A 26,611-nucleotide genomic window follows, 5' to 3' on the forward strand; every position below is an offset into this window, starting at 1 on the left:
TTCTCACCATTCCCTGAAGGGGGCTTTGCAAATACTTGTCCACTCACTGATCGAATCACTCTGGGATTCATCGGGGCATCACTCCCACAGTAAATTTTGAGTACATAGGAATAAAAGAAGACCATAAATGGTGAAGTCCCATGTTTACCATATGTACTACCAAGGAATGTACAAATTCAGATCTTTCACTTGTTTGAATGGTTAACTAGCTAATAAATTTATTAATCCAGAACTTAGTTGTTCTAGTTTGCTAGCTGCCAGAATGCAGTATACCAGAAGTGGAATGACTTTTAAAAGGGGGAAATTTAATACAAGTTAACAAGTTACAAGTTAACAGTTTTTAGGCCGTGGAAATGTCCCAGTTAAAGCAAGTCTGTAGAAAAGTCCAATCAAAGGCATCCAGGGAAAGATACCTTAGTTCAAAAAGGCTGATGAAGTTCAGGGTTTCTCTCTCAAAGGAGAAGGCACATGGTGAACACAGTCAGGGTTTCTCTCTCGGCTAGAAGGGCACGTGGTGAACACGGCGTCATCTGCTAGCTTTCTCTCCTGTCTTCCTGTTTCATGAAGCTTCCCAGGAGGCATCTTCCTTCTTCATCACCCAAGCGCTGGCTGGTGGACTCTCTGCTTCGTGGTGCTGCAGCATTCTCTGCTCTCTCTGAATCTCCAGCTTTCTCTAAAACATTTCCCTTTTATAGGATTCCAGTAAGCTAATCAAGACCCACCTGAACGGGTGGAGACACGTCTCCACCTAATCCAGCTTAACAACCACTATTGATTGTGTCACATCTCCAGAGAGAGGATCTAATTACAGATTCAAACATATAGTACTGAATAGGGATTAGAAGAAACGGCTGGATTTATAAATTGGAATTAAGATTAAAACATGGCTTTTCTAGGGTACATACATCCTTTCAAACCAGCACAATAGTAAAAATCAGAAAATTAGGAAAAAAAGACTATACAGTAGTCAGGATAAATATTTTCAAAGTCCCATACCTCAAGCTTGTGTACTTGTATTTATTAGAGGAACTCCTGAGATCTTAAGACTATTTACTTAATCATAACAACTTTGGTAATCTAGTTTCCAAAGTGTGATCGGAAATATGGATATTTGCCTCTAAAATGTTAGTGACAAGTAAAGGGAAAGATAAGTAGGAAAAGCAGATGAAATAATAAATTTATAGATAGTTTTAGTATTCAAACAGGTCCCCATACCTCAATATGCCTCTGGAATTTTGCAATATGACAACTTAGTATAGTAAAAGATAAAGAGGATCTCTGAATTATCAAGAGAATACTAAATTATGTTTAGAGTGCTTTACTGCCTCTTTTCCTCTCTAGGAATACCTTTCCTCCAATTTTTTTTCCTCTTCATCTGGAGATTGTGCATTCATCAAAAGTGAAATTCATACTGATTATATATGTAGAACGAAATGATCAAAATAGGAATGTTTGAGTTTGGTGTATTTTTGGTATTTAAAAAAATAAAAATAAATTTTTTAAAAAAAGTGAAATTCATTACCACCTGCTCAGTGAAGCCAGATTCCTACGTAAATTACATTGTTCTTTTTCTTAAGGTGTATCTTTTGTTTCCATAATTGTACCTTTCATTTTCTATTGTAACTATTATTGTATGTCTCCTCACACGTACTGTAAACCTTCATAAGCTATTTCTTTTTTTGTTTTGTTTTATATCACTTAGCATATAGTAGATAGTTAATAAATATTTGAATGACTTGAATTAATATACTAAAGTATAAGAGAATTTATATACCAAATAGATAACATGAAGGAATAAAACTGAGCTAGTGTGACAACTCTGCTTTTTGGGTTAGCTCAGTTCCTGAAATTGTGGCTGCTCAGCTTTATTGCTAGTATACTTAGTAATGAAACACCGACCTGCTTACTGAAGAGAATGCTTTATGCATTAAAGCATTAAGTGGTTATAATGATACCAGTATTTAACACCTGAGGACTTACATATACCAGACACCATGTATAGGCCTTTATATTTTGATTTAATCTTTACAACAACTGTGTGAGGTAAGTGGAAGTAGCCACACAGGAGAGAAAACCATGTCACAAGAGGGTTGTTTCTTACCCAGGTCAGTAGCCTCTCTACTATAGAAATGATTCACAAGGGCAAACTTCAAAATCAAGAGTATGGCCTGTTCACTTGGGAGTCCCTCGTACTTCAGAGAGTACCTGGGGTTTCCCAGGTGGGAAAGTTTAATAGTTCCATATTTTTTCTCCAATCCCTGAAGGGAGTCTACCAATACTTTTAAAAACTATTTTTATTGAGAAATCTTCACACACATATACCCCATCCAGAGTATACTGTCAGTGGTTCACAATAGCATCCCATCGTGGTGTATTCCTTACCATGATCGTTTTTAGAACATTTACATCTGTGCTGGTTTGAATCTGTGGTGGACTTCAGAAAAGCCATTTCCTTTAATCCTCATTCAGTTTTGCTGGCTGGAAGCTTTTTTATTGTTCCCATGGAGATATGACTCACCCGATTGTGGGTATTAATTTTTTATTAGAGGGAGATGTGACTCCACCCATTCCAAGTGGGCCTTGACTGGAATCCATTTAAAGAGGCAACATTTTGGAGAGGGTCCCTTTTTAGAGCCACAAAAATGACAAGAGCCAGAGCCCACGCCACCGGAAACTTTCGGAGATGAAGAAGGAATACATCCCAGGGGAGCTTCATGAAACAAGAAACCAGGATAGAAAGCTAGCAGACACCATATTTGCCATGTGCCTTTCCAAGTGAGAGAGAAACCCTGAACTTCTTGGGTCTTTGTTGTTTTGTTTTGTTTTCATATTTTTTTGTTTGTTTATCATCATCCTTTCTTGAGTGAAGGTAACCTCTTCTTGGTACTTTAATTCAGACATTTTTATAGACTTGCTTTAATTGGGACATTTTCACAACCTTAGAACATGTAAACTTGCAGCTTAATAAATTCCCCCTTTTAAAAGCCATTCTATTTCTGGTATATTGCATTCTGGCAGCTACCATGCTAGAACAGCATCACTCCAGAAAAAGGAAGAAAAAAAAAACTCATACATTCCCTGTCCCCTACCCCTCCCTCCCATTGACCATCAGTATTGCAGTCTACCCAATTTTTTATCCATTATCCCCCCTCTATTATTATTTTTTTTATTAATTAAAAAAAATTTAACAAATCATTTAGAAATCATTCCATTCTACATGTACAATCAGTAATTCTTAATATCATCACATAGTTGCATATTCATCATTTCTTAGTACATTTGCATCGATTTAGAAAAAGAAATAAAAAGACAACAGAATAAGAATTAAAACATTAATAGAAAGAAAAAAAAAAAAACCTATACCTCACATGCAACTTCATTCAGTGTTTTAACATAATTGCATTACAATTGGGTAGTATTGTGCTGTCCATTTCTGAGTTTTTATATCCAGTCCCGTTGTACAGTCTGTATCCCTTCAGCTCCAATTACTGCTTCTCTCTCTTTTTTTTTTTTAATTAACGGAAAAAAAGAAATTAACCCAACATTTAGAAATCATACCATTCTACATATGCGATCATTAATTCTTAACACCATCACATAGATGCATGATCATCATTTCTTAGTACATTTGCATCGGTTTAGAAAAACTAGCAACATATCCGAAAAAGATATAGAATGTTAATATAGAGACAAAAATAAAAGTAATAATAGTAAAGTCAAAACAAAACAAAACAAAACAAAAACCTATAGCTCAGATGCAGCTTCATTCAGTGTTTTAACAAGATTACTTTACAATTAGGTATTATTGTGTTGTCCATTTTTGAGTTTTTGTATCTAGTCCTGTTGCACAGTCTGTATCCCTTCAACTCCAATTTCTACCTCCTACTGGACTCTTACCAATGACATATTCCAAATTTATTCTCGAATGTCTGTTCACATCAGTGGGACCATACAGTATTTGTCCTTTAGTTTTTGGCTAGACTCACTCAGCATAATGTTCTCTAGGTCCATCCATGTTATTACATGCTTCATAAGTTTATCTTGTCTTAAAGCTGCATAATATTCCATCGTATGTATATACCACAGTTTGTTTAGCCACTCTTCTGTTGATGGAGATTTTGGCTGTTTCCATCTCTTTGCAATTGTAAATAATGCTGCTATAAACATTGGTGTGCAAATGTCCGTTTGTGTCTTTGCCCTTAAGTCCTTTGAGTAGATACCTAGCAATGGTATTGCTGGGTCGTATGGCAATTCTATATTCAGCTTTTTGAGGAACCGCCAAACTGCCTTCCACAGTGGTTGCACCCTTTGACATTCCCACCAACAGTGGATAAGTGTGCCTCTTTCTCCGCATCCTCTCCAGCACTTGTCATTTTCTGTTTTGTTGATAATGGCCATTCTGGTGGGTGTGAGATGATATCTCATTGTGGTTTTGATTTGCATTTCTCTAATGGCCAGGGACATTGAGCATCTCTTCATGTGCCTCTTGGCCATCCGTATTTCCTCTTCTGAGAGGTGTCTGTTCAAGTCTTTTTCCCATTTTGTAATTGGGTTGGCTGTCTTTTTGTTGTTGAGATGAACAATCTCTTTATAAATTCTGGATACTAGACCTTTATCTGATATATCATTTCCAAATATTGTCTCCCATTGTGAAGGCTGTCTTTCTACTTTCTTGATGAAGTTCTTTGATGCACAAAAGTGTTTAATTTTGAGGAGTTCCCATTTATTTATTTCCTTCTTCAGTGCTCTTGCTTTAGGTTTAAGGTCCATAAAACCGCCTCCAGTTGTAAGATCCATAAGATATCTCCCTACATTTTCCTCTAACTGTTTTATGGTCTTAGACCTAATGTTTAGATCTTTGATCCATTTTGAGTTAACTTTTGTATAGGGTGTGAGAGATGGGTCTTCTTTCATTCTTTTGCATATGGATATCCAGTTCTCTAGGCACCATTTATTGAAGAGACTGTTCTGTCCCAGGTGAGTTGGCTTGACTGCCTTATCAAAGATCAAATGTCCATAGATGAGAGGGTCTATATCTGGGCACTCTATTCGATTCCATTGGTCGATATATCTATCTTTATGCCAATACCATGCTGTTTTGACCACTGTGGCTTCATAATATGCCTTAAAGTCAGGCAGCGCGAGACCTCCAGCTTCGTTTTTTTTCCTCAAGATGTTTTTAGCAATTCGGGGCACCCTGCCCTTCCAGATAAATTTGCTTATTGGTTTTTCTATTTCTGAAAAATAAGTTGTTGGGATTTTGATTGGTATTGCATTGAATCTGTAAATCAATTTAGGTAGGATTGACATCTTAACTATATTTAGTCTTCCAATCCATGAACACGGTATGCCCTTCCATCTATTTAGGTCTTCTGTGATTTCTTTTAGCAGTTTTTTGTAGTTTTCTTTATATAGGTTTTTTGTCTCTTTAGTTAAATTTATTCCTAGGTATTTTATTCTTTTAGTTGCAATTGTAAATGGGATTCGTTTCTTGATTTCCCCCTCAGCTTGTTCATTACTAGTGTATAGAAAAGCTACAGATTTTTGAATGTTGATCTTGTAACCTGCTACTTTGCTGTACTCATTTATTAGCTCTAGTAGTTTTGTTGTGGATTTTTCCGGGTTTTCGACGTATAGTATCATATCGTCTGCAAACAGTGATAGTTTTACTTCTTCCTTTCCAATTTTGATGCCTTGTATTTCTTTTTCTTGTCTAATTGCTCTGGCTAGAACCTCCAACACAATGTTGAATAATAGTGGTGATAGTGGACATCCTTGTCTTGTTCCTGATCTTAGGGGGAAAGTTTTCAATTTTTCCCCATTGAGGATGATATTAGCTGTGGGTTTTTCATATATTCCCTCTATCATTTTAAGGAAGTTCCCTTGTATTCCTATCTTTTGAAGTGTTTTCAACAGGAAAGGATGTTGAATCTTGTCAAATGCCTTCTGTGCATCAATTGAGATGATCATGTGATTTTTCTGCTTTGATTTGTTGATATGGTGTATTACATTAATTGATTTTCTTATGTTGAACCATCCTTGCATACCTGGGATGAATCCTACTTGGTCATGATGTATAATTCTTTTAATGTGTTGTTGGATACGATTTGCTAGAATTTTATTGAGGATTTTTGCATCTATATTCATTAGAGAGATTGGTCTGTAGTTTTCTTTTTTTGTAATATCTTTGCCTGGTTTTGGTATGAGGGTTTTGGTATGAGGGTGATGTTGGCTTCATAGAATGAATTAGGTAGTTTTCCCTCCACTTCGATTTTTTTGAAGAGTTTGAGGAGAATTGGTACTAATTCTTTCTGGAACGTTTGGTAGAATTCACATGTGAAGCCATCTGGTCCTGGACTTTTCTTTTTAGGAAGCTTTTGAATGACTAATTCAATTTCTTTACTTGTGATTGGTTTGTTGAGGTCATCTATGTCTTCTTAAGTCAAAGTTGGTTGTTCATGTCTTTCCAGGAACCCATCCATTTCATCTAAATTGTTGTATTTATTAGCGTAAAGTTGTTCATAGTATCCTGTTATTACCTCCTTTATTTCTGTGAGGTCAGTAGTTATGTCTCCTCTTCCATTTCTGATCTTATTTATTTGCATCCTCTCTCTTCTTCTTTTTGTCAATCTTGATACGGGCCCATCAATCTTATTGATTTTCTCATAGAACCAACTTCTGGTCTTATTGATTTTCTCTATTGTTTTCATGTTTTCAATTTCATTTATTTCTGCTCTGATCTTTGTTATTTCTTTCCTTTTGCTTGCTTTGGGATTAGTTTGCTGTTCTTTCTCCAGTTCTTCCAAGTGAACAGTTAATTCCTGCATTTTTGCCTTTTCTTCTTTTCTGATATAGGCATTTAGGGCAATAAATTTCCCTCTTAGCACTGCCTTTGCTGCATCGCATAAGTTTTGATATGTTGTGTTTTCATTTTCATTCGCCTCGAGGTATTTACTAATTTCTCTTGCAATTTCTTCTTTGACCCACTCGTTGTTTAAGAGTGTGTTGTTGAGCCTCCACGTATTTGTGAATTTTCTGGCATTCCGCCTATTATTGATTTCCAACTTCATTCCTTTATGATCCGAGAAAGTGTAGTGTATGATTTCAATCTTTTCAAATTTGTTAAGACTTACTTTGTGACCCAACATATGGTCTATCTTTGAGAATGACCCATGAGCACTTGAGAAAAAGGTGTATCCTGCTGTTGTGGGATGTAATGTCCTATAAATGTCTGTTAAGTCTAGCTCATTTATAGTAATATTCAGATTCTCTATTTATTTATTGATCCTCCCCCCTCTATTATTTTTATCCCTTTTTTTTTTTTTTGCTTATCTGTCCATACCTTGGACAAAAGGAGCATCAAACACAAGGTTTTCATAATCACATGATTATATTGTAAAAGCTGTATACAGTCCTCTTCAAGAATCAAGGCTACTAGAACACAGTTCATTTCAGGTACTTCCCTCTAGCCATGCCAGTACACCATAAACTTAAAAGGGATTTCTATGTAATGCTTAAGCATAACCTCCAGAAGTCCTGCCCCACATTGCCAGGGAGATTTGTATCCCTGGAAGGCATTTCCCACATTGGTGAGCGGGCGGTAAGTTCACGTGCAGAGTTGGCTTAGAGAAAGAGGCCACATCCAAGCAACGAAAGAGGTTCTCTGGGTATGACTTAGGACTAATTTTAAGTAGGCTTAGCTTATCCTTTGCAGGAATTTTTCATATGGGTGAACCCCAAGATCAGGCTGGGCCTATTGATTTAATTGTCCCTACTGCTTGTGAGAGTATTGGAAAATCTCCAAGTTGGGAAACTGAATATTTCCTCCTTTCTCTCCAGTCTCCCAAGGGGACTTTGCAAATACTTCCTTATTCACTGTACAAATTACTCTGGGATATATTGGAGTACCATTCTAAACTGGACAGATCAACAAAAATCTCATGCCCTATTCAAGATTCCATGTACTTAGATGTTCAAGTAAAGTGACCATACAAGTTAAATTAGGAAATGCACCACCCAAAATATAAATTTTACACCAAATACATATCTCTTCCTTTAGTCTCACATAAAAGTTGAAGTTTTAAAATATGATGGTATCATCCTTTACCCTGTATTCATTCATATATCCTCTACTCAAAGTCTCATCACTTTTCCCACTTTTTAAACAGTTCCTGTATGGGGTATGGCTGATTTTCATAGCTTCAGAGCTCTAATTCTGAGTCTCAGCTGTCACATAAATACCAGTTTCTGGGATCAACAAGGTTATAAACAAACAGCTCAGTATCTCAGAATTTAGAAATAACAGTTACACCACTTGAAAATATGTGACCACTGTAAAAGCTTACAATCCGGGGCCCTTTACAATAGGCCCTGTTCTAGTTTGCAAGCTGCTGGAATGCAATATACCAGAAACAGAGTGGCTTTTAAAAGTGAGAATTTAATAGGTTGCAAGTTTACAGTTCCAAGGCCATGAAAGCATCCCAATTAAAGCAAGTCTATAAAAATGTCCAAATTAAGGTACCAATTAGAGATTACTGTCAATCAAGAAAAGCCAATAAAGTTCAGGATTTTTCTCTCAACTGGCAAGGCACATGGTAAATATGGCAACATCTGCTAGCTTATTCTTCAGGCTTCTTGTTTCATGAAGCTCCCCTGGGTGCTTATTCCTTCTTCATCTCCAAGAGTCTGTGTGGGCTCTTGTGGTTCTTGTGCTCTCTCCTCATTCTAAAAGGGACTCTCCAAAATGCTTCTTCTTTTAAAGGATTCTAGTAAACCAATCAAGACCCACCTGGAATAGGTAGAGTCATATTTCCCTCTATTCAAAAATTAATACCCACAATTGGGCAAGTCACATCTCGGGCGGATATAGTCTAATCAGTTTTCCAACCTGTAGTATTGAGTGGGGATTAGAAGAAATGGCTACCTCCACGAGATGGAATCAGGATTAAAACATGACTTTCTGGGGCACATAATCCATTCACACCAGCATAGGCCCCAGCTTGATAACCCCTGTTCTCAACTTCAGTTCACCAAATTTTCATATTATAGTTAGTCTGTATGATTGAGGCATGGTAATATTTAGTCTTTTTGTTCCTGATAATTTTTTCTTTTTATTTTGTTCAACAGACTGTCCTTAAGGTTCATACGCCTGGTTGTATGCCTCAAAACTTTATTTCTTCTTGCGGCTGCTCCGAAGTTGATTCTATGTGTACACCATAGTTCCCCCCTTCTATTCCTCAGTCGTTAATCCCTTAGGCCACCTCCATCTATTATGAGTCACGAACACTGCCACCATAGACACCAGTGTGCAAATATCCATTCACGTCCCCACACTCAGTTCCTCCAGGTATATACCGAGCAGTGGGTTTCATGATCGTATGGCAACCCCACCCCTAGCCTCCTGTGGAACCACCACACTACCCTCCAAGGGACTGCACCCCTTAGTTTCCCTACCAGCAGTGAATAGGTACATCTTTGTCCAGATTTTCTCTGGCACTTATTTCTCTCTGTCATTTTTCAACAGTTTTATTCCTCCAGGTATATACTGAGCAACAGGGTTGCAGGATCATATGGCAACCCTACCCCTAGCCTCTGTCTAGCCATCCCTCTGCCCTCCAAGGGGTGCACTTCTCAGCTTCCCTATCTTTCTCCACCTTTTCTCTAGTACTTGTTGCTGTCTGTACAGTCCAACCTAAGTAAATACACATGCCTTTACCACCATAATCTACATGAAGGTATATCTTTTTCTTCCGCAAAGAATCCAAACCCCATCCCCCATAACCTCCACTTGTTAACATTTAGTTTTGATGTAATGACTTTGTTACATTCGGTGGAAGCATATTACAATGTTTCTGGTGACTATAAACCCTAGCTTGCATTGATTTATTTTTTCCTGTATATTATCCCATTTTCAACACCTTGCCATGTTAACATTCATTTGTTCTCCCTCCTGTAAAAACATTTTATATTTGTACATTTAATCACCATCATTGTCCACTCTAGGCATTCCTAAGTTACACCATCTCAGTCTTTATCCTCTGTCTTTTCTTCTGGTGTTATATGTGTCCCCTGCCCTTCTCCCTTAACCATACTTGCATTCAACTTCATTTAGTGTACTTATGTTATTGATCTACAATCAGGTGGTATTGTGTTATCCATTTCTGAATTTTTACAATCAGTACAATACTTTCTGTACTCCTTCAGCATCAAATATCCAATCTCTAACTTCTTTCAATCTCCTGATAACCTCTGTTCTTAACTTTAAATCTCAGAGTTCACTCTGTGTAATATTAGTTCATATTAGTGAGACCATATGATATTTGTCTTTTGTTTCTAGCTAATTTGACTTAGTATAATGTCCTCAGGGTTCATCCACATTGTTACATGCTTCATGACTTTATTCTGTCTTAGAGCTATATAATATTCCATCTTATATAGCTTATAAATATCTGTGATATGTTTATATCACAGCTGCTCATCCATTGATGGACAATTTGGGCTGTTTCAATCTCTTGGCAGTTGTAAATAATGCTTCTATGAATACTGATATGCAGATGTTCATTTGTTTCCTCGTCTTCAGTTCCTCTGAATACATACCTAGTAATGGGATTGCTACATCGTGTAGCAATTGTATACGTAGCATCCTGAGGAACCACCAAAGTGCTTTACAGAGCAGTTTCACAATTTTACATTCCTGCCAACGGTAGATAAGTGTGACTCTCTTCACATCCTTTCCAACACTTTCATTTTCTGTTTTGTTTTGTTTTTAATGGCCATTCTAGTGGGTATGAGATGATATTGTGGTTTTGGTTTGCATTTTCCTTATAGCCAGTGAAGTTGAGCCTCTTTTCATGTGCATTTTAGCTGTTATATTTCCTTTTCTGGGAAGTGTCTATTCATGTCTTTTGCCCATTTTTTAGTTGGGTTGTCTTTTTGTTGCTGAGTTGTAGAATCTCTTTATATATTCTGGATATTAAACCCTTGTCTGATATGTGATTTCCAAATATTGTCTCCTATTGCATAAGCTGCCTTTTTACTTTCCTAAGAAAATTCTTTGATGTACAAAAGTGTTTTAATTTTGAGGAGATCCCATTTATCTATTTCTTTTTTCAATGTTCATGCTTCAGGTGTGGTCTAGAAAACTGCCTCCTATTGCAAGATTTGTGAGATATTTCCCTACACTTTTTTCTGGAAAGTTTTATGGTCTTGACTGTAATGTTTAGGTCTTTGATCCATTTTGAGTCAGTTTTTGTATAGGATGTGAGATATGAATCTTCTTTCATTCTTTTGCATATTCTACCAGTACTTTTTTTTTTTAACATTTTTATTGTGAAATATAACGTATATATAAAAAGCAATAAATTTCACAATACATTTTAATCAGTAGTTATAGAACAGATTACAAAGTTTGGTGTGGGTTACAATTCCACAATTTCAGGTTTTACCTTCGAGCTGCTCCAAGACATTAAAGACTAAAAGAAATATCACTATAATGATTCAACAGTCATACTCATTTGTTAAGCCCTATCTTTTCTGATGCAACTCCTCCTACTCCTTTGATCCTTCTCCCAGTCTTTAAGGGTATTTGGGCTATGCCCATTGTAACTTTTTCATGTTGGAAAATGGTGTTGATAATAATTTTTAAAATTAATCCTCAACCTTGGAGGATTTTGCCCCACAGAAGAGACATTTAGCAACATCTAGAGAAATTTTTAGTTTGTTGTAACTGGGGGTAGCAGTGTATGTTGCTGGCAAATCATAGGTAGAGGGTAGGAATACTACTAAACATAATGCAGAGGACGATTCCTGATGATAAATAATTATCTGGCCCCAAATGTCAGAGTACCAAGTTTAAGAAATCTTGTTCTGGACCAGAAGAGTTAATGACTCCCCTACCTAAAAGACAGAGCCTGAACTGTAGACATGGAGGTAGTATCTTGGTTGAGGGTCTCTTAACTATGTAAATTTTTGAGAGTATTAGTAGTAAATTGTACTTTTTTATTTTTCCCCCTTATGTGCATTGTGTATAGGGTTTGTGAAACAGGATCTGACAACCAGCCTCGTAATGACAACCAGCAAACAAATTGTGAATATTTTGTTGACAACCTTTTTGAGGAAGCAAAGAAGATTGGTGGCAAATGCTTGTCATCCACTGAAAAAAAGAAGCAGGTAAATGTCTTATTACTTTTTTCTATTCCCAAAGTATGGTCCTTTTAGCAGGTTCATGAGGTGAAAACAATTTTCCTAATAATAGTAAGATGTTATTTTGCTCTTTTTTCTTTGTTGATTTTCTCTGGATGTTGCTAAAGCAAAGGTAGGTAAAATGGCTGATGCTTTAGCAGGAATCAAGGTAGTGGTACCACACCTTTCAGTAATTATTATATTCTTTGCTGTCTCATACTTGCAGTGGTTGAAGAAAGAAAAGAAAACAAAAAAGCTGATTTCAACTAAGAATGTCTTTGATGAAACAGTAAAGCATACTGATTTAGTTAAATCCAAACCTTTGATTATACCTCTATTAATATTTTGTGTGACAAAGCGTGAAGTACACGTAAACCTCTTATACAGCATATAAAAGTGCAGTAGATACTGCAAGGAAAAGTGTGATTGCTTGAGATGCAAACTAAACTTTCTGCTATGATCCTTATTTAGCAAAAATGAGAATTTTAGACAACTGTGAGCTTAACAGCCTCCCCAAACTTAAGGACTTTCTGATGGGATCAGTGACTATATTAATGAATATAATTTTTAAAATATCATGTAATGAAATATATCAACATTTGGAAGATTTGCATAACTCAGATAACCAAATGCCCAGATGACCAGTCCATGATGTTATTAAATTATTCACAGGTAAAAGAACAAAAGTGTCAGATATAATGAAGGATTTTAATGTTCTGGAACATGACAAGTTCATTGATACGGTTTCATATTCCACATTCAGATTCTTAAATGATCTTTGAGAAACTACCACTTGTTGAATTTTGGCATAGTATCAAAGAAGAATGAATATCCACAGTCAGCCTAAAAGGTTATTAAAATACTTATTTTTTGAGCTACATATCTCTATGAGGCTAGATTTTCTTAATATGTTTCAATCAAATCAACACAATAGAACCAATTAAAAAATAGAGGCAGATATGAGATTCTAGCTCATTTTTTAAAGTTAGATATTTAAGAAATTAGCAAAAAATATCGAAGTGCAAATTTTCTCACTTTTTAAAAAAGAAAACTATTTTTTCATAAGAGTAAGTAATTTATATGAACATTTAACAGGTTTATTATAGGTCTTTTGAATTTTGGTTGTAGTGAGATATGATGCAAATAAATACCTCTTTTTATCCATTTCCATTATACTGTTAAATGGTATTAATTATATTTTTAATGTTGTCTAACCATCACTGTCATCCATTACCAAAATTTTCCATCACCCCATTGTTACTGTTCCCATTAAACAGTAACTCTCCATTCCCCATCCTTACCTCTGCTACTCTGTAATCTTTATCTGTATATTTGTATATTCTAGTTATTCCACATAAATGGTTTCATAGAATATTTGTCCTTTGTGATGGGCTTATTTCACTCAATATGATATCACCAAGATTTATCCATTTTGTAGCATATTTAAGAACATTGCTTGCTATGGTTGAACAGTCTCCCATCCTAAGAGTAATATTACATTTTCCCTATCCATTCATTTTTTAATGGATATTTGGGTTGCTTTCACCTTTTGGTCTTTGTGCATAATACTGCTGTGAACATTGGTGTGGAGATATCTGACTGGTTCCTTGCTTTCCGTTCTTTTGGTTTTATTTCTGGAAGTAGGATTGCCGGATCATATGGTAATTCTGTGTTTAGCTTTCAGAGGAACCGCCAAACTGTTTTCCACAGTGGCTGCACCGTTTTACATTCTCACCAACAATACACTAATATTTCTATTTCTTTGCATCTTCACCAACACTTCTTATTTTCCATTTTTGTAATACCCATTCAGATGGGATAGTGTCTCATTCTATTTTTGATTGCCCTGACAGCTAGTGTTGAACATCTTTTCATCTGCTTATTTGCCATCTGTACATCTTCTTTGGAGAAATGCCTATTCAAGCCATTGCTCATTTTTAAATAGGGTTATTTGTCTTTTTGTTGTTGTTGAATTGTAGGAGTTTTTTATGTATTCCTGATATTAAATCCTTATCTGGTATAAAGTTTCCAAATATTTTTTCCCATTCCTTAAGTTGTCTTTTCACATTGTTGATAACATCATTTGATGCACAGAGTTTTTTAATTTTGAAGGTTAATTTATCTGTTGCTGTTTTCTGTTGGTTGTGCTTTTGGTGTAAAGTCTGAGAATCTTTTGACTAATACAAGGTACTGAAGATATTCCCCTTTGTTTTCTTCTAGAAGTTTTATCATTTTAATTCTTATATTTAATTTTTGTACATGGTATGAGGCAAGGGTTCATCTCACTTTCATTCTTTGTGTTTGGATATCTGATTTTCCCAGCACTTTTTGTTAAACTGACAGCTCTTTCCCAGTTGAGTGGACTTGGCACCTTTGTCAAAAATCAGTTGACCAAATGGGGGAAAAGAAATGTAATTAATAAAGTGTCAGTGGCAGAGAGAGTTCAAATAGAGTTGAGAGTCTACTCTGGAGGTTGCTTGTACTCAAGCTTCAGGTAGACCTTGCTACCAATCATAACCTGCCAACCCCCAACCAGGACCAGTCCAGCCAATTCTAAAGGACAGCTAGGGCAATTTATAAAACTCCACAAGGATTCCAGGCACTCGAGTAACTTTCCAGAAACCTTCAACTTCCAGGTGGGTCCCTGGTCCAGATAAGTCCTAAAACCTGGCCCAGTCTCTCTAGAACATCAGATAGTTCCATCTTCCTACCCCATATTAGTGACGACCCTTCCAAAAATATCAAAAATTTAGAATTGCCAGAACCCAAACAACACCAGTGAGAGGTATGGAAAGATCAGAGGTGATGGTGAAATTATCTTCGTTCCTTCTTGCAGCAGCTAGGTAATCCATTTTATGTACACACCATAGTTTTCTCTTCAACTCAGTCGTTGTACTGTTAGGCCACTTCCATCCATTGTGAATCATGTACACTGCCGCCATAAACTCTATTGTGCAAATGTCCATTCCTGTCCCCACACTCAGTTCCTCCAGGTATATACTGAGCAACTGGGTTTCAGTATCAAATGCAACCCCACCCCTAGCCTCCTGCCAGACCACCACACTGCCTTCCAGAGGAGCTAGCTGCACCTCTCAGTTTCCCTACTGACAGTGAATAGGTGCATCTCTTTCTCCACCTTTTCTCTAGGACTGGTTTCTCTCTGTTCAATTTTTAACAGTTTGATTCACACGATATATAGTCCAACCCAAGTATATAGGCATGACTTTGCCACCGTAATCTACATGAAGTCATTTCTTTTTCTTCCACAAATAACCTTTACCCCTTCCCCATGACCCACTCCTGTTCACATTTAGTTTTGACTTAATGCTTTTGTTAGATTCATTGGAAGCATATTACACTGTTACTTTTGACTATAGTCCCTAGCTTGCATTGATTGTACTTTTTGCTATGTACCATCCATTTTCAACACCTCTCAGTGTTGACATTCCTTTGTTCTCCCTCCTGTGAAAACGTTCTGTATTTGTACGTTTAATCATTGTCATTGTCCACTCTGGGCTTTTTTCTAAGTTATACCATCTTAGTCTTTATCCTGTCTTTCCTTCTGGTGTCACACATGCCCCCAGCCCTTCTCCCCCGATCATACATTCAGCTTCAGTCAGTATACTTATATTATGGTGCTGCAATCAGATAGTATTGTGCTACCCATTTCTGAATTTTTACTATCAGTCCTGTTGTACAGTCTGTTCCTTCAGCACCATGTACCCAATCTCTACCCTCTTTCTGTCTCCTGATAACCTATGTTTTTAACTTCAGCTCTTTTATTCTTAAATAATTTACACTTTAGGTTGCTATTGTAAATGGAGTTTTTTTTCCTGACTTCCTTTTCACATTGCTCGTTACTAGTGTATAGAAACACTACTGATTTTTTGGGTTGATCTTGTACCCTTCCACTTTACTATACTCATTAGTTTTTTGAGCTTTCTTTTGGATTATTCAGGATTTTCTGTGTATACGCTCATATTATCTGCAAACAGTGTAAATTTTACTTTTACCTTTCCTATTTAGATACCTTTTATTTCTCTTTCTTGTCTAACAGCTCTAGCTAGTAATTCCAGCGCAATGTTAAATAACAGTAGTCACACTGGGCATTCTTGTTTTGTTCCTGATCTTAGAGGGAAAGTTTTCAGTCTTTCCCCATTGAATATGATTTTTCATATATTCCCTTTATCATATTGAGAAATTTCCCTTCTATTCCTATCCTTTGAAGTGTTTTCATCAAGAAATGGTATTGAGTACTTCCTGGATGAGCTTGAACCCGGCCTTAAGGGATTCAGAAAACCTTCTTGACCAAAAAGGGGAAGAGAGAAATGAGACAAAATAAAGTTTCAGTGGCTGAAAGCTTTCAAACAGAGTCAAGAGCTTATCCTGGAGATTATTCTCATGCGTTATATAGATGTCCTTTTTCGGTTTACGGTGAATTCGAGTGGCTAGAGGGAAGTACCTCAAGCTGTTGAGCTGTGTTCTGGTAGTTGTTATTCTTGAAGAGGATTGTATAAAGATAGAACTTTTACAGTGTGATTGTGTGATTGTGAAAACCTTTTGTCTGCTATTCCTTTTATGCAGGGTATGGAAGATGGGTTAAAGAAATATGGATAAAAAAATAAATGATGGGGGAATAAGGGGTAAAATAATTTGGGTAGATGAAAATACTAGTGGTCAATGAGAGGGAGGGGTAACGAGCATGGAATGTATGAGTTTTTTCTTTTTTCTTTTTATTTCTTTTTCTGGAATGATGCACATGTTCTTAAAAAATGATCATGGTGTGCTGATATTGTGAGCCATTGATTTTACACCATGTATGGACTGAATGTATGTGAAGATTTGTCAAAAATATTTTTTTAAAAAAGAATGTTGAATTTTGTCTTGCTTTTTCTGCGTCACTCAAGATGATTATGTGTTTTTCTTCTTTGATATATTGATGTAGTATATTACATTCATTGATTTTCTTGTGTTGAACCAGCATTGTACCTGGAATAAATTCTACTTGGTCATGGTGTATAATTCTTTCATTGTGCTGCTAGATTCAATTTGAGCACTTTTGCATCTATGTTTTTTAAAGAGATTGGTCTGTAATTTTCTTTTCTTGTAGTATTTTGTTTGGCTCTGGTATTAGGGTGATGTTGGCTTCATAGAATGAGTTAGGTAGCTTTCCCTCCTCTCTACACTTTTCTGATTGTGTGACCTTAGGTCATTTAATTAACTTGTATTTCTGTTTCCCAATACAAAGATACTTTTATTATATGCTATTATTATTTTGATTCTTTTCCCTCGCACCTTAAAGGAAGTTATTTATAATATTTGTTAAATGAATAAATGGATGAATACTAGGAACAAGGAAGCGGTTCTTGGGTCTAATATTTCGTTATACAGCGTTTCAGTCAATCCTCCTATGCTCAGTCTTAAGTATCCCTACATTCTGCCGTATTCCTGAGTCATTCTTAGTTTCTACAGTGATTCGCCTGGTGTCCTAGTTTGTTAGCTGCTGGAATGCAACACACCAGAGATGGACTGGCTTTCAATAAAAGGGGATTTACTCAGTTGATGTGTAGTTCTTCAGGGGAAAGGCAGCTAGCTTTCAACTGAGGTTTCTTTCGTATGTGGGAAGGCACAGGGCGATCTCTGCTGGCCTTCTCTCCAGGCCTCTGGGTTCCAACAACTTTCCCCGGGGTGATTCCTTTCTGCATCTCCAAAGGCCTGGGCGGAGCTGCAAGTGCTGAGATGAGGTATGCTGAGCTGCGCTGCATTGAGCTGTCTCATTTAAGCACCAGCCAGTTAACTCAAACATCATTCATGGCAGCAGGCACGCCTCCTAGCCGACTGCAGATGTAGTCAACAGATGAGGTTCACATACCATTAGCTCATGTCCACAGCAGTAGAACTATGCACCTTCACATAACCAGTTTGACACCTGAATCTCACCACCACACCTTACTACAAAAAAAAAAGGAATGTATGAAATGAATGAATCAATGAATATTGTTCTCATGAACTGAACAAGATGTTGAAGGATGAGATAGTAATGAGCGTTATACTGTATTTCATTTTTGAAGGAATAGCCATTTATTAATTGGTCTTTGTTTTTTTTCCCTCCCGTACATTAAAGTCATTTTGAAATGAAGTCCTCTAATTTTAGAAAGTCTTCTCAACAGAAGGCTTTATCTTAGATATCCTCTGAATAAGCAGGTCACCGAATATTTTTCTGAGCTCTCTTAAAGAAAACTGTTACTGGTTTATTTACAAATATTATGAATGACAAAGAATATCATCTATATATATTATTTTTCGTATTTATTATATTTGAGCTTTGCTCTCAGGAATAATACATGAAATGTGTACAGATAGAAGAAATTTTAAAAGGGCTTTTAATCTACATTGCAGGTAGATGTTAGTGTAAAATTATGGAAAAATGGGTTTATAGTCAGTGATGATTTCAGAAGTTATTCTGATGGTTAAAAGGACTTTTAATCTACATTGTATTAATAGGATGCATTTTGCTTCTTACTGCTTTGCAGGTAGATGTTAGTATAAAATTATGGAAAAATGGGTTTACAGTCAATGATGATTTCAGAAGTTATTCTGATGGTGCAAGTCAACAATTTCTGAACTCCATCAAAAAGGGGTAAGCATTGTTTGTAAATACAGTGTTTTAGACATGTTTCATATGAATGTTTAATATCCCCCATACTTTTGTATTAATATTAAAAACTTACACACCAAAAGACACCACATACAGTCAAAAGACACATACCAAACTGGGAATACTTGTTACACATATGTCATGTAAATGGCTAATATATACACAAATTAGCAAGAAAAAGATGGAAAGCCTATTTTATATGTTTGTACCATTTGGACCTACTTTACAATAGGATAATAGCATGCATGTGGTGAAATGTATGACATCTGTCCTTATGCTGACAGGAAAAGACAACTATGGTATCTTCCTTAAAAAAATAAAATAAAAGACAGGTTGCAAAATAGTGTGTGGAGATTGATGCCATCTGTGGGGAGAAAAAGAAAGCAAAATAATTATGTAGAGTTTCTGTACACTAAGGAAAAAATCGAGGAGTGTATACCAAAGTGTTTTAGATGGGAATGGAATTACAAAGACTGTCATTTTCTAAGTTTACATTTTTTTTACCTTGTTAATTTCTTGATTTTTTAAGAACTGGCATGTATTATTTATATTTTTAAAATATTTACCTTTCTTATTGATGTGTGACATTTGCAGAAAAGAACATGTGTTATGAATATATAGTAAATAAATTTGTATTTCTGTTACCAGCAAAAAATAAATTTTTAATACAATTTTTAAAAAGTCTTAAAAATTTTTAAGTTTCCATGGAAATTGACTGCTTACATTTGAAATATAGTCCATAACATTTTTTTTAATTTTTTAATTAAAAAAAAATTACAAGGAACACAGATATTCCCAACACATACACTCAGCAATTCACAATATCATCACATAGTTGCATATTCATCATCATGATCATTTCCCAGAACATTTGCATCAATTCCGAAAAAGAAATAAAAAGACAACCGAAAAATAAAAACAGAAAAAAAAAAATTTTACATACCGTACCCCTTACCCCTCCCTTTCATTGATCACTAGCATTTCAAACTAAATTTATTTTAACATTTGTTCCCCCTATTATTTATTTTTATTCCATATGTTCTACTCTTCTGTTGATATAGTAGCTAAAAGGAGCATTAGAAACAAGGTTTTCACAATCACACAGTCACATTATGAAAGCTATATCATTATACAATCATCATCAAGAAACATGTCTACTGGAACACAGCTCTACATTTTCAGGCAGTTCCCTCCAGCCTCTCCATTATGTCTTGAACAGCAAGGTGATATCTATTTAATGCATAAGAATAACCTCCAGGATAACCTCTCAACTCTGTTTGGAATCTCTCAGCCATTGACACTTAGTCTCATTTCAGTGTTCCCGCTTTGGTCGAGAAGGTTCTCTCAATCCCTTGATGTTAATTCTCAGTTCATTCTAGGGTTTTTCTCAGTCCCTTGATGCTGAGTCTCAGCTCATTCCAGGATCTCTGTCCCACGTTACCAGGAAGGTCCACATCCCTGGGAGTCATGTCCCACGCAGAGATGGGGAGGGCGGTGCGACTGCTTGTCATGTTGGCTGGAGAGAGAGTCCACATCTGAGCAACAAAAGAGGCTCTCTTGGGGGTGACTCTTAGGCCTAAATTTTAAGTAGACTTGACCTATCCTTTGTGGGGTTCAGTTTCATATGAACAAACCCCAAGACTGGGGGGCTCAGCCTATAGCTTCAGTTGTCCACACTGCTTGTGAGATTATCAGGAATTCAACTTGGGGAAGTTGAGTTTTCCCCCGTTCTCACCATTCCCCGAAGGGAACTTTGCAAATACTTTTCCACTCACTGATCAAACCACTCTGGGATTCATCAGGGCATCACCTGGACAAACCAACAAAATCTCATGTCCTATACAAAGTTACATGTACTTAAGGTGTTCAACCAACTATCTACATAAGTTATATTAGAAGACGCACTAATCAAAGTATAAATTTGTACCAAATAAACATTTTTTTGCTTTAGTCTCACACATAAGTTGAAATTTTTAAATATTAATTACCATCTATTTTCAGCACACTGCAGTAATGACATTCTTTTGTTCTTCCTCATGCAAAAACATTTTTTAAATTGTACATTTAGTTACTATCATTATACACTCTAGGCATTCCTAGATTATACCATCTCAATCTGTATCGTCTATCTTTCTTTGTGATTTCATTTATGCCCCAGCTCTCCTCCCTCTATCATTCTCATATGCAGCTTCATTCAGTGTTTTAACATAATTGTATTACAGTTAGGTAATATTGTGCTATCCATTTCTGAGTTTTTATATTCAGTCCTGTTGTGCAGTCTGTACCCCTTCAGCTCCAATTACCCAATATCTTACCCTATTTCTATCTCTAATGGTCTGTGTTACCAACAAAATATCCCAAGTTTATTCACTAATGTCAGTTCATATCAGTGAGACCATACAGTATTTGTCCTTTTGTTTCTGGCTAATCACACTTGGTATAATGTCCTTAAGGTCCATTCATGTTGTTACATACTTCATAACTTTATTCTGTCTTACAGCTGCATAATATTCCATCTTATGTAAATGCCACAATTTGTTTAGCCAACCATCTGTTGATGGACATTTTGGCTGCTTCCATCTCTTAGTAATTGTAAATAATGCTGCTATAAACATTGGTGTGCAAATGTCCATTAGTGTCCTTTCCCTCATGTCCTTTGAGTAGAGACAGCATATAGATGGGTCCTGTTTTTTAATCCATTCTGCCAGACTATGTCTTTTGATTGGAGAGTTTAATCCATTAACGTTCAGTGTTATTGCTGCATGGATGGTACTTTCTCCTATTTTGCCTTCTGGATTTTATGTCATATTTATAATTTTCCTTCTTTTACCTTTACTCGTAGTCTTCCTTTCTACACCTTTCTACACCTCTCTCTTCTGTCTTTGTATCTGTCTCTAGTGTTCCCTTTAGTATTTCTTGCAGAGCTGGTCTCTTGGTCACAAATTCTCTCAGTGATTTTTTGTCTGAAAATGTTTTAATTTCTCCCTCATTTTTGAAGGACAGTTTTGCTGGATATAGAATTCTTGGTTGGCAGTTTTTCTCTTTTAGTAATTTAAATATATCATCCCACTGTCTTCTTGCCTCCATGGTTTCTGCTGACAGATCTGCACATCGTCTTATTGGGCTTCCCATGTATGTGATGGATTGCTTTTCTCTTGCTGCTTTCAAGATTCTCTCTTTCTCTTTGACCTCTGACATTCTGATTAGTAAATGTCTTGGAGTATGTCTATTTGAATTATTCTCTTTGGGGTACCTGCACTTCTTGGATCTGTAATTTTAAGTCTTTCATAAGAGTTGGGAAATTTTCAGTGATAATTTCCTCCATTAGTTTTTCTCCTTCTTTTCCCTTTCCTTCTCCTTCTGGGATACCCACTACACATATATTCGTGCGCTTCATATTGTCTTTCAATTCCCTGAGTCCCTGCTCATATTTTTCCATTTTTTTCCCTATTTCTTTTTCTTGCTAGATTTCAGATGTTCCATCCTCCAGTTCACTAATCCTATATTTTGTCTTTTGAAATCTACCATTGTAGGTTTCCATTGTTTTTAATCTCGTCTACCGTACCTTTCATTCCCATAAGTTCTGTGATTTGTTTTTTCAGACTTTCAGTTTCTTCTTTTTGTTCATTCCTTGCCTTCTTTATATCCTTCCTCAATTCATTGGTTTGGTTTTTGATGAGGTTTTCCATGTCTGTTCGTATATTCTGAATTAATTGTTTCAGCTCCTGTATGTCATTTGAATTGTTGGTTTGTTCCTTTGATTGGGCCATATCTTCAATTTTCCTAGTGTGATTTGTTATTTTTTGCTGGTGTCTAGGCATTTAATTACCTTAATTAGTTTATTCTGGAGATTGCTTTCACTTCTTTTACCTAGGGTTTTCTTGCTGGATGAATTTGTTGTCTATCTGTTCTTTGACATTCAGTTCAGCTTTATCTGGACCTCTAGCTTAAGTTTTGTTTAACAGAGGAGAATTTTTCAGTTCTTGTTTTCTTGTTTCTTGCCCTGCTTGTATGGTGCCTTTTCCCCCCCCCACCCTTAGGAGGGTCTATTTAGATATTGTAGACCTCAGCCGGGTTTTCCCAGACCAGACTGTCCTCCTATCAGGCGAAAGAGTCACCTGCGTCGGTTTTCCTTAAGGGTGAGACTCAGCAGGGTGAAAGACTTTCCTGTGAAGTCTCTGGACTCTGTTTTTCTTATCCTGCCCAGTATATGGCGCTTGTCTGCCTGCAGGTCCCACCAGTGTAAGATGATGTGGTACCTTTAACTTTGGCAGACTCTCCCTGCTGGGGGGGTGGTGGAGACAGAGGAGAGGTTGTAGGCTGGTTTTAATGGCTTCAAATTACCAAGCCCTGGTGTCTGAATTCCTTGAGGGAGGGATTCCACCTGAGTTGGGCTTAACCCCTCCCCTGGGGAAGGCATAGGCTCCAGACAAGCCCCCAAAAGAGCTCACTTCTGCCTATGCCTGGGGCAGTTGCAGCCTGAGAAGTCCTGCTGCTATATCCAAAGGCAGTCAAGCCTTTGTAGAAACACAGCCACAAAAACCTCTGTCTCCTTCTTTTTTTTCCCCCTTTTTCTGTTGGCCCTGTCCCCTTGGCGCCGGGGCAAAAATGAGCAACCTCCTCTTTGACCAGGTTCACCTAAGCTGGGGGCCTATTTTTAGTAGTCAGAATTTGTTAATTAATTCCACAATTGGCATTTGATTGTGCTCAGTCCCTGCTGCTGGTAAAGTTCTTTTCCTTTCCCCTCTGGGAAGCAGCTTGTGAGGGAGGGGCACTGGCCGCCACAGCTTTGGGAACTCACGGTTCTGGGGGGACTCACAACTGGTCCAGCTGGTCCAGACTGGGGTACACTGTGTGTCCAGTCACTGACGTGGCCCCAGGAGCTGTTCTGTACTGTTTCTGGTTATTTAGTAGTTGTTTTGGAGGACGAACTAAAATGTGCACATTGTTAAGCCGCCATCTTGACCCAGAAACATATTCCATAGCATTTTAAGCTTTCAAGAGCTCATTAGAAAAGACCTTACCTTTAAAGATCATAACATTACAAAGATTTTTTTTCCAAGTTCTGCTGTGAACTGGGCTCTTCTCCTTGGATTGGGATATGTTTGCACGAGCAGGTGTGGTCCTTGCTCACCTGGAGCTCCACAGTTCAGAACGGAGGCGCCTGTGGGATACTAGACAGCGCACTAGACTAAGGTCAGATCTGATGTTGCCTTAGTCTCTATTAGGAGGATGAAATGTGAAAAGCATTTTTGAAAACTGTAATGTTTTGTATTTTACCTTTGTCATTTCCAGAGTAATTCCTGTTTTCATTCAAAAATTGAAATGAGAACTTGATTTTTTTCTAGCACTTTTTAGTCCTAACTGGGTACCTATAAAAATTGTTAAATTGTTTAAATTTAGCTATATATAGTTGCCACATATTTCATGACTTTATAAGTGCTACAGAAAAACATGCTTTTTCATCAGTTTATGATCTTGAAAATTGCTCTGTTTTTCTTCTGGATTTTTAGTATTGTTCATATTATTTAATATTATTAGTGTACACTCAATTCTTTCATTCCAGGAATATTGTATGCCTCATTTCTGTATATTATACTTCTTTACATTACTCAGTTCTTTTGCATACAGAATATACTTTTCAGAGAAAGAAGAAACATATTGGGAACTTTTATTTATTATTTTGCTTCTTTGCCTTTCAAGGGAATTACCATTAGAATTACAGGGAATTTTTGATAAAGAAGAGGTGGATGTTAAAGTGGAAGATAAGAAAAATGAAGTATGTGTGTCAACAAAGCCTGTATTCCAGCCCTTCTCAGGACAGGGTCACAGACTGGGAAGGTAAGTGGGCTCCTGACCCATGTTTTCCAATAGCAGGGGTTTGAATGCCCATTATTTTACTCATGTAGATGACGTGATTATCATTTCTTCCATTGGAAATTAGATTTTTTATTTCAACTTTTATGAGGGCCTCTAAGTCATATTTACCTTTGTATAAATTAACATGCTGGCCTTACACTATAAAATCATGGAGGCTTTTTTATTTTATCAGATAAAAATGGCTGACTTATTAAGCACATTAGGCAGAATTGGTTTATATGCTAGGTTTTGAACATTAGGGCTTCATTTTGTAGTTACCACGTTTTAGAATGTTCTTTGATTAATATTTGAATTTTGAGGTCATAAAAATGAAAATGTACCTGAGAAAATTAATATTAGCATCAAAGCCTGTTAATTATTTTCACATTTTACAGTCTAAACATGCCTTATGACCTAACATCAAAAGAGGTTAGGTATAGGATGTCTTCGTTTGTTAGGTCCACTGTGACAGTTAGCACACAGTGGGCTGGCTTAACTAAACTGGAATTTATTGGCTGCAGTTTAGAAGCCTAGAAGTCCAAAATCAAAGTGTCAGCAAGGCCATACCCCAGATCATTTGTAATACCCCAAATTACAAATGATTTCACACCCACAGCAACTTGGTTTAAGATTAAGAACATATCTTTTGTTAGGGTACATAATTTAGTCTAGCACATGGGATCACTTTGATTTTTATCAGTTCTCATATTTTAATTGTCAAAGATTGATGAAGCAATATCTAATTTAACTTGTATGGTTAGTTTATTCAAACCCCACAATTACATGGAATCTTGAGTAGGGAGTAAGGTCTTGTTGGTTTGTATAGGTCAGTGTGATGCCCTAATACATCCCAGAGTAGTTTGGGCAGAGGATAAGAAAGTATTTGCAAAGCCCCCTCTGGAGGGACTGGAGAGAAAGGAGAAGATATTAAACTTCCCCACCTGGTGAATTCCTCATATTCTTGGAAACATTTGGGGACAACCAATACAGGTCAACTCTTCAATCTTGTGACTGTCCCCTATGAAACTTATTCCTTTAAAGGAGAAGTTAAGCCTATGTATAAATACCTAAGAGTCACCCCCAGAGAACCCTTTTGTTGCTCACATGTGCCTCTCTCTCTAAGCCAACTCAGCAAGTGAACTCACTGGCCTCCCCACTGCATGGGAATTGACTCTTGGGTCTAAATCGCCCTGGCAATGTGGACATGACTCCTGGTGATGAGCTGAGACCTAGCATCATGGGATTGAGAAAGCCTTTTTGACCAAAAAGGGGAAGAGAGAAATGTGACAAAATAATGTTTCGGTGGCTGAGAGATTTCAAACAGAGTCAATAGGTTATCCTGGAGGTTATTCTTATACCTTGTATAGATATCCCTTTTTTAGTTGATGGTGTATTGGAGTGGCTAGAGGGAAGTATCTGAAACTGTTGAACAGTATTCCTTGTAGCCATGATGCTTGAAGACAATTGTATAAATATATAGCTTTTACATTGTTACTGTGTGATTGTGAAAACTTTGTGGCTGATGCTCCCTTTATCCAGGCTATGGGGAGATGAGTAAAAAAATAAGAACAAAATAAATAAATAACAGGGGGTGGGGATAAGGGATAAAAAAACTTGGACAGATCACATACTAGGTGGTCAGTGAGAAGGAGGGGTAAGGAATATGGGATATATGGGTTTTTTCTTTGTTCTCTTTATTTCTTTTTCTGGAGTGATGCAGATGTTCTAAAAATGATCATGGTGATCAATACACAACTCTGGGATGATATTGTGAACGATTGATTGTATACTTTGGATGGACTGCATGAGGCATGTAGATATTTCAATAAAAATATTTTTTGAAAAATATTGGTGAAGTACATATATACTTATGCACACAAACAAAATATCTGGACATGACTTTCAGAATTTATC

The 26,611-nt window shown here is 36.6% G+C and overlaps 1 protein-coding gene across 5 annotated transcripts in view; it reads left to right on the forward strand.

The window, feature by feature from the left end:
- The window catches only part of UBXN2A (UBX domain protein 2A), a 74,956-nt gene that overhangs the window by 30,803 nt on the left and 17,542 nt on the right, over nt 1–26,611 (forward strand). For all 5 annotated transcript variants that reach the window (XM_077152220.1, XM_077152222.1, XM_077152223.1 and 2 more), the window contains 3 exons: nt 12,030–12,168; nt 18,714–18,820; nt 24,542–24,679. In XM_077152220.1, the coding sequence (XP_077008335.1) occupies nt 12,030–12,168; nt 18,714–18,820; nt 24,542–24,679 (384 nt within the window). The remainder of the gene's footprint in view (nt 1–12,029; nt 12,169–18,713; nt 18,821–24,541; nt 24,680–26,611) is intronic.

The sequence above is a fragment of the Tamandua tetradactyla genome, chromosome 3 (assembly GCF_023851605.1).
Source record: "Tamandua tetradactyla isolate mTamTet1 chromosome 3, mTamTet1.pri, whole genome shotgun sequence".
NCBI lineage: Eukaryota > Metazoa > Chordata > Mammalia > Pilosa > Myrmecophagidae > Tamandua > Tamandua tetradactyla.